The 8,672-nt window shown below is 67.0% G+C and overlaps 1 protein-coding gene across 2 annotated transcripts; it reads left to right on the forward strand.

The window, feature by feature from the left end:
* Positions 1 to 3,195: 3,195 nt before the first annotated feature.
* Positions 3,196 to 8,417, forward strand: SLC39A3 (solute carrier family 39 member 3). 2 transcript variants are annotated; one of them, XM_080825722.1, is made up of 4 exons: positions 3,196 to 3,308; positions 4,415 to 4,482; positions 4,590 to 4,921; positions 7,506 to 8,417. In XM_080825722.1, the coding sequence occupies exons 3-4, from the start codon at positions 4,712 to 4,714 to the stop codon at positions 8,238 to 8,240; spliced, it is 945 nt and encodes a 314-aa protein (XP_080681848.1). In that variant the 5' UTR covers positions 3,196 to 3,308; positions 4,415 to 4,482; positions 4,590 to 4,711; the 3' UTR covers positions 8,241 to 8,417. The 2 variants fall into 2 exon arrangements, with proteins under 2 accessions (XP_080681848.1, XP_080681849.1); XM_080825723.1 differs by lacking the exon at positions 4,415 to 4,482 and having other exon boundaries at positions 3,208 to 3,308.
* Positions 8,418 to 8,672: the final 255 nt, after the last annotated feature.

The raw sequence follows: 8,672 nt of genomic DNA on the forward strand, positions 1-8,672 counted from the left end.
TCAGCTGTGCCCTGCTGCTCCTGCTTCTCCCTCGCTTCCTGGCTGAGTTCACACGCAGAACTGTCTCTTCCTCTTCAGAGCTTTTCGTACAGTCTGGGTCCTCAGCCTCGGGGTCTCTCAAGATGTACGGCCAAGGTGTCCACTGGGCAGCGGCCATCTGAAGGCATGCCCGGGACGCGACCCCCTTCCAAGACCACGCATGTCGTCGGCAGGATTCCACTCCCCAAAGGGTCTCGGGCGGGAGGGAGGTCTTAGTCCCTTGCTGGCTACCGGCTGGAGGTCATCCTCAGTTCCTTAGCGTGTGGGCCTCTCCAACACCTCAGCGTCCTTCTTCAAGGCGGGCAGGAGAGATGCTAGGAAGACGGAAGTCAGTCTTTTGTTTGTTTTTTACTCCATTAGTAATTTTTTAAAAATTGTGGTGAGATATACATAAAGTTAAACTTACCATTTTAACAACTTTAAGGGCACAGCTCAGAGGCATGAAGCACACTCACCCCGTCCTGCAGCCACCTCCGCCCTCTGTTTCTGGCACGTTCCATCTCCCCACACAGAGACTCCGTCCCCACCCCAGCCCCGGCTCCCACCCTCTCCTCCCTGTCTGTGTGGACGGGACTCCTCTGGGGCCCCCCTGGGACTGGGGTCCTGCGGGACGGGTCCTTCTGGGTCCGGCTGCTCTCGCTGAGCCCCGTGTCCCTGGGGTCCGTTCACATCACAATATTCCCTACTTCATTCTTAGCAGCTCTCTCCACGCCGGGGCCATAGTAGTCTGTCAATAAGATTTTAGTTAACAAATGAATACATTCTTTTCATAACTCTGGTTGCTTTTACAGGGCACGGAACACATTTTTTTTTTTAAGATTTTATCTATCCATTTGAGAGAGCGGGCGCTCGTGAGCAGGAGGGAGAGGCAGAGGTAGAGGGAGAAGGAGACTCCCGGCTGAGCAGGGAGCCCGGGTTGTGTTACTCAGTCCCAGGACCCGGGATCATGACCTGAGCCGAAGGGAGACCCTTCACTGACTGAGTCACCCAGGTTCCGCTAGCTTTTTTTTTTTTTTTTTTAAGATTTTATTTATTTATTTGACAGACAGAGCTCACAAGCAGGCAGAGAGGCAGGCGGGTGGGGGGGAAGCAGGCTCCCCGCCGAGCAGAGAGCCCGATGCGGGGCTCGATCCCGGGACCCCGGGACCGTGACCCGAGCCGAAGGCAGAAGCCCAGCCCCCGGAGCCCCCCGGCGCCCCACCGTTTTTACTGGTACCTTCTCCGTCTCAATGTCACCCACGGCGCTCCGTCTCCACCCTGCTGGGCGCGTCGGCCGCACAGCGCGGGCACCAGACGGCGCGTCTCGGCTCAGAACTCTGCGGCGGCCCCTCACTTCCCTCCGGAGCGCCCCCCCGCGCGCCCGTCTCCGCGCGCCCCGGTCTCCGCGAGGCTGTCCGAGCGCCTCCCGCAGAGCAGCGGCCCGCGCGCAGCACCGCCGAGAGCCGCGTGGCTCCTGCGACCCCGCGCGCTCGAGCCGGACCCCGCCGGGCGCCCTTCGTCCCGCGGCGGGCGCGACCGGCCGAGCCCCGGAAGGGCGGGAGGGGAGCTCCTTGCTGGCTCGCCCGGGCGCGACCCACGGCCGGCAGGGGTGCTGACCCACGGCGGGCAGGGGTGCTGACCCACGGCGGGCAGGGGCGCGACCCACGGCGGCCAGGGGTGCTGACCCACGGCGGGCAGGGGTGCTGACCCACGGCGGGCAGGGGCGCGACCCACGGCGGCCAGGGGTGCTGACCCACGGCGGGCAGGGGCGCGACCCACGGCCGGCAGGGGTGCTGACCCACGGCGGGCAGGGGTGCTGACCCACGGCGGGCAGGGGCGCGACCCACGGCGGCCAGGGGTGCTGACCCACGGCGGGCAGGGGTGCTGACCCACGGCGGGCAGGGGCGCGACCCACGGCGGCCAGGGGTGCTGACCCACGGCGGGCAGGGGCGCGACCCACGGCCGGCAGGGGTGCTGACCCACGGCGGGCAGGGGTGCTGACCCACGGCGGGCAGGGGTGCTGACCCACGGCGGGCAGGGGCGCGACCCACGGCCGGCAGGGGTGCTGACCCACGGCGGGCAGGGGCGCGACCCACGGCCGGCAGGGGTGCTGACCCACGGCGGGCAGGGGTGCTGACCCACGGCGGGCAGGGGCGCGACCCACGGCGGCCAGGGGTGCTGACCCACGGCGGGCAGGGGTGCTGACCCACGGCGGGCAGGGGCGCGACCCACGGCGGCCAGGGGTGCTGACCCACGGCGGGCAGGGGCGCGACCCACGGCCGGCAGGGGTGCTGACCCACGGCGGGCAGGGGTGCTGACCCACGGCGGGCAGGGGTGCTGACCCACGGCGGGCAGGGGCGCGACCCACGGCGGGCAGGGGTGCTGACCCACGGCGGGCAGGGGCGCGACCCACGGCGGGCAGGGGTGCTGACCCACGGCGGGCAGGGGCGCGACCCACGGCGGGCAGGGGCGCGACCCACGGCGGCCAGGGGCGCTGACCCACGGCGGGCAGGGGCGCGACCCACGGCCGGCAGGGGTGCTGACCCACGGCCGGCAGGGGTGCTGACCCACGGCGGGCAGGGGTGCTGACCCACGGCGGGCAGGGGTGCTGACCCACGGCGGGCAGGGGCGCGACCCACGGCGGGCAGGGGTGCTGACCCACGGCGGGCAGGGGTGCTGACCCACGGCGGGCAGGGGTGCTGACCCACGGCGGGCAGGGGTGCTGACCCACGGCGGGCAGGGGCGCGACCCACGGCGGGCAGGGGTGCTGACCCACGGCGGGCAGGGGTGCTGACCCACGGCGGGCAGGGGTGCTGAGCAGAGGAACCTGCGACTCAGCTCACGGGACGGCATCGGCGTCGTGGACGCCCCGCAGGGACCGCCCCGGGAACGGCCTCCCGACGCCGGCCCGGCCTCCCCGCGAACGGCATTCAGCACCAGGCGGCCCTGGACAGCGCTGGAGGCCAAGTGCTCCCGGAACCTTTCCCCCGCGGCCCGAGTTTCCCACCGGAGCCACCTGCTGGCCGTACCTACCGCTCAGCGAGAGGAAACTACTTTCCCGGGCCGGTAGGGGAGGTGGGGTCTCAGGATGAGTGGCGGTCGCAGCAGCCAGTGGCCCGGCGCGCTCGGCCCGTGTCGCGCGGGGTAGCCAATGGACAGGGGCGTGGGCGGGGCGTGGGCCGCCGCGCGCGGAGCCGGGGCTGGACAGGACCGCGGCTGTGGGGTCGAGACCGCGCGGCGGTTGAGCGGCGGACGGCGCCGGCGGGCGGGCGGCCGAGGGCCCGGCGGAGGTGCGTGCGGGCGGGCCGGGGGCGGGGCGCCGGGGCGGGGCGGTTGGTCCGGCCGGCTGGGCCGCCCGCTGGCCGAGGCCCGGCGCTGGCTCCCGGCTCCCGGCTCCCGGCTCGGTCCGTGCTGATCGGGCTCCGGGCCCGCGGGCCGAGCGCGAGGCTCCCTCTCGGGCGGGGCCCGCTCGGTGCCGCGGTCCGCGGGGCGTCGCGCGCGGCGGCGCACGCAGGAGGCGCTCGATGGGTGCGGGGCGAGGGGCGAGCGCGGCCCGGTGTGCAGAGCGCGCAGGCCGCCGCCGCGGGCCGGGCTCCGGGGCACCGGCGGGGGTGCGCGGTGGCCAGCGGCGCGCCCGGCCGGGGCAGGACAGACGCCGGTGCCCCGCGGAGCTCGCGGCCTGGAGCGCGGCGCTCGCTCGCGCAGGGGCGCCGGGTTCGGGGCTTTCCCGGCGCGCGAGTGATGCCCGAGCGCCGTGCCAGGCCGGGGGCGGGAGGGGCCGTGCAGCGGGGACCTGAAGGCCTCGCCGAGCGGGGCGTGGGCAGCGGGAGCGGGGACCGGGGACGCAGGACACGGGAGCAGCCCGGGGCCCGCCCGCAGCGGAGCGGTTTCCAGGGTGAAATCTGCCCCACCGGGGCTCCTTGAGGGGCACATGCTTCAGCTCACCTGTGGGCTCGCGGTGTTCCTGGCCTCTGGTCTGCACAAGGCGCGTGGGGGGTACAAGGAGAGGCCCTTCCAAGGGGTCCTGGAGGTAGTGACCCTAAAAGACAAGACCTCATCAGGAGGTCGGGGGAAGGAAAGACTATTCCAGGCCACGAAAACAACCTGTGCAAAGGCCCTGCGGCAGGAACGGGCCGGGCAGACTTCAGGGCCACAGAGGCCGGCATCGGGGTGGGGCGAAGCAGAGGCTGGCGGGGCAGAGCCTTCTACGCAGGCCGTGGAAGGGCAGTGGGAACCGGTGGAGCAGCACCGCGCAGTAGAACGTTCCGCAACAATGGAAAGGCTCTGTCCGTGCCAGCCGGTGCGGTCCTCCTACACCTGTGTGGCCGTTGAGCACTTGAAGTGTGACTGAGGAGCTGAATTTTGCCTTTAATGTAGTTGTCATTGATTTAAGCAGACACGCGGCGCTCGTGACTGCGTACCGGACAGCGCGGCCGTGGGGAATGTTCTGCAGGAGGCTGTGAGGTGGGCCAGGCTGGAATGAGTGAAGTGGGGGGGGGTGGTGATGAGCTTGGTCGCTAGAGCTGCTCAGATAATCCAACGGCTGACGTGGTTGCCCTTGGCGTTCACAGTGGCTGGACGGAGGCATGAGCCCGCGGCTACGTGGTGGGGCCCGGTAGCACGCCGTGGGACGGGAGTGCGCGCCCACACATGGTTTGGCCCCGCAGTGACCAGAACAGCCCGGGCCGCCACCATGATGAAGCTGTTGGTGGCCAAAATCCTTTGCATGGTGGGCGTGTTCTTCTTCATGCTGCTGGGCTCCCTGCTCCCCGTGAAGATCATCGAGACGGATTTTGAGAAGGCCCATCGCTCCAAAAAGATCCTCTCGCTCTGCAACACCTTTGGAGGTGGGGTCTTTCTGGCCACGTGCTTCAATGCTCTCCTGCCGGCCGTGAGGGAGAAGGTAAGGGCTCCCTGGGGGCCGCCGCAGCCCGTGGCCCCTTATGACCCACGATCTCTGATGTGTTTTCAATGATGCCACCGAGCTTGGTGATAGCCGTGACCGTGCAGGAGTGACCGGAAATGGATTTGCTGTGTTACCGCGAGTCAGTTGCTTCCCTTCTCTGGGCCTTACCTGGTAGACAAGGGGCCAGAACGAGACCTGGGCTTCCCAGCTGGGTGGCCCCCACCTTGCCCTGTAGCTGCCAGTCCGGGCCTCTCCTCCAGCAGCTGCTGGGGCTTAACCAGCAATAACAAATTTCGCAGCTTAACGTGGCACGTGTTGGTTACGCTGCGGTTTCTCTGGGTCGGGGCTGGACACCGCTTAGCTGGGCCCCCCGCTCCAGGCCCTTGTCAGGTGGCATTCCGGATCTGCAGGGGTGGTGGTCGCATCTCAGGGTTTGACAGGGACAGATCAGTGTCCAAGCTCACGTGGTGCTGAGGCAAATTCAGTTCCTTCCCGGTTGTCAGACAAGGGCCTTGTTTCTCCGTGGCTGAGGGCTGCCCCCAGCCCCTTCCACGTGGGCCCCCCAACATAGCCACTTGCTTCATCAGCAAGTGCCTGCATTTCTGACATGTTTGTGTTGTTTCCGGCCGCCCACCTTGCGTTCCTTCATGACCCAGCGTGGCAGCTCACGCAGTTGGCATCCTTGGGGGTGAGGTCTCAGAGTCCTCCCTCGGGCCGTCTGCACCCCCAGGGCCACTTCCAGCCCTACTGCCCCCAACCCCCCTCTGCTGCGTCCTCGCGCCGTCACCCGTCATCACACCCCTGCCTCGGGCCGGGGCTGCCGCGATGGGCTTGCTCCTCCCCAGCCCCTTCAGTACGTGTGGCCTCCCGTGGTCCTCTCCAGACCCCTCCAGGCTGCACCCCTGCCCACACCTGAGCCTGGGCGGGTCCGCTCCCTTCCCCCCCGACCCCCAGCCAGGCTCAGCCTACAGCTGCTGGCTTGGTCACCCCGCAGATGGCAGCATAAAAGCTGTGGCCTCTGCGTGTCTGCCTTGTCTCTCTCGATCTGGGGATCTGATCTGACTTTGTTCCTCCGGGGGCGGGGGGCCGTTAGTGTTTCTCGCGGGCTGGGGTTTCCTGGGCAGAGCACAGGCAGGCCTCCTGGAGGTGCTTAGCAAATGAAGTGGTCTATCTAAAAAATACAGCCTTCTGCAGCTGGGGTTCCCATGCGGGGGCGACTCTGTGCCCCGAGACCCAGGACCCAAAGCGTGAGCATCAACCAGCTCTGAGTAAGCTGGAGGAGGAGCGGTCCAGACAGCTGACGGCCCGTTCTGCAGCCCCCCGGGGGTATGCACGCGTCGTTAGGAGCGCAGGGAAAATGAGCCCAGCCCAGAGGAGCCCACCTGCCGCCTTGCCGGACAGCACCCAGCGCTGCGCTGTCCCGAGCGGCAGCCCCTCCCCTTGCCTGTCTGGTTGAGCTTCAGTGAAGTAAGTGAGACACGAGTCCACATGCCGGTCCTTGGCCAGGTGGCCGTGTGTAAGGTCCCCCTGGGCCGCATGTGGCCGGGGGCTTCTGGACAGCGCTGGCTGGCGGGATCCCCCCGGTTGGGGGCATGTGCGGAGTCGTATTCACGCAGGAAGACCTCGGAAGCTGTCCTGTGGCGGCAGACCCCACGCAGGCCTCAGGGCTGCAGAGGCTGGGCGGTGGCACAGTGAGGCAGAGTCGGTTCCGCGCCATCTCCCTGCTTCTGGAGGGTTCTTGGCAATCCTTGGCGTCCCTTGACTTACAGGTACATGACCCCAGTCTCTGCCTCTGGGTCACCTGCCCGTCTCCCCGAGTGTCTCTCTGTGTCCCCTCCTTTTTGTCTCATAAGAACACCATTCCTGGGGTAAGATTCCATCCTAAGTCAGGATGCTCTGTCTCGTCTCCAGACCCTTAGGTAGGATTTCCCCGGGGGCCGCCGCAGCAAAATACCTCAGACGTTTGCCGTCTGTCCCTGTGGAGGCCACAGGTCCGGGAGGCAGGTGCTGGCAGGCCTGGGCCCCTCTGAGGCCTGTCTCCTTGCCGTCTCTTCACGTGCTGCTCCCTGCGAGGACGCTGGTCCTAGTGGGCTGCGGCCCACCCTAGCAGCCGCAGACCACTGACTCGCCTCTTCAAGGACCCTTCTTCTAAGGAGGGTTGGTTTTGAAATTCCAGATGTTCAGACGCTGGAATATAGGAGTGTTTGGTGGGGGACACAGTTCAGCCCATCGCACCTTCATTACATCTGCAAAGACCTTTCTTCCAAGTCAGGTCACGTTCTGAGCTTCCGAGTGGGCGTGCCCTTAGGGACCACTACAGCATGATTCATAATATTTGGCTGACTTAACCCTCAAGTGCCCTCTGTAATGGAGTTTTTGGTGTTTTTTTTCCTGAACCCAACAAGGGTGAGCCCAGCTTCTCCTACTTTTTTGGCTTCTTGTGTGAAGTGGACATTTCTGTGCTTTGCTAAGTGAACAGTGATAACTCCCAAACCCTGTTGCGTTGGCGGCCGGAGGCCGGGCCGCCCGCTCTGAACCCCTCTCTCCCTCCGTCTCCTCTTTTGTGCATCTTCCGCTCCAGCTCCAGAAAGTTCTGAGTCTCGGGCACATCAGCACCGACTACCCGCTGGCCGAGACCATCGTGATGCTGGGCTTCTTCATGACCGTCTTCCTGGAGCAGCTCATCTTGACCTTCCGCAAGGAGAAGCCGTCCTTCATCGACCTGGAGACCTTCAACGCCGGCTCGGACGCCGGCAGTGACTCGGAGTACGAGAGCCCCTTCATGGGGGGCGTGCGGGGCCACGCGCTCTATGCGGAGCCCCACCCCCACGCACATGGGCTGAGCGTCCAGGAGCTGTCGCGCTCCAGCCCGCTGCGGCTCCTGAGCCTGGTGTTTGCGCTGTCCGCGCACTCCATCTTCGAGGGCCTGGCCCTGGGCCTGCAGGAGGACGGAGAGAAGGTGGTGAGCCTGTTCGTGGGGGTGGCCATCCACGAGACGCTGGTGGCCGTGGCCCTGGGCATCAGCATGGCCAGGAGCGCCATGGCCCTGAGGGACGCGGCCAAGCTGGCCGTCACCGTCAGCGCCATGATCCCCCTGGGCATCGGCATCGGCCTGGGCATCGAGAGTGCCCAGGGGGTGCCCAGCAGCGTGGCCTCGGTGCTGCTGCAGGGCCTGGCGGGCGGCACGTTCCTCTTTGTCACCTTCTTTGAGATCCTGGCAAAGGAGCTGGAGGAGAAGAGTGACCGTCTGCTCAAAGTCCTCTTTCTGGTGCTGGGCTACGCCGTCCTGGCCGGCATGGTCTTCCTCAAGTGGTGAATGGCCCGTCGCCCGCCCGCCGGACACAGGCATCCCCCCTCCCCCCTCCCCCCAAGCAGGGGAGCGCAGGCCCCTGGCAGCCACCTGTGCACAGAGGGGCCACGCCCTGGATCCGACACCCTCAGCCTGGGGCACAGTGACTACTTTTAAAAATACTTCTCTTAAAATTATTTCACAAAGCTGTGTGGCTTTGTGTCATGCCTGTCGTGCTCTGGCATCGAGATCCGAGGACTCTCGGAGGAGGCGGGGCCGCGCAGCTGGCTGGGGTTGGGCTGGGACCCTGCCCCCCCCCACTCCTGCCTGTGGACAGGACAGGACCCCACCTGCTCCGGGCCACCGGGCCCGTCCAGAGGCTGGAGACTCCCGTCCGGAGGCTGGAGACTCCTGGCCGCCTCTCCCAGCTGATTCTGCCGCAGAGCGTCACACAGAGTC

The sequence above is a fragment of the Martes martes genome (assembly GCF_963455335.1).
Source record: "Martes martes genome assembly, chromosome: 1".
Taxonomy (NCBI): domain Eukaryota; kingdom Metazoa; phylum Chordata; class Mammalia; order Carnivora; family Mustelidae; genus Martes; species Martes martes.

What these genes read in the sequence shown, in the direction of transcription:
- SLC39A3 (XM_080825722.1), top strand. Translation starts at nt 4,712, where the DNA reads ATGATGAAGCTGTTGGTGGCCAAAATCCTTTGCATGGTGGGCGTGTTC. An exon ending in TGCCGGCCGTGAGGGAGAAG is followed by an intron (nt 4,922 to 7,505) that starts GTAAGGGCTCCC and finishes CTTCCGCTCCAG; the next exon opens with CTCCAGAAAGTTCTGAGTCT.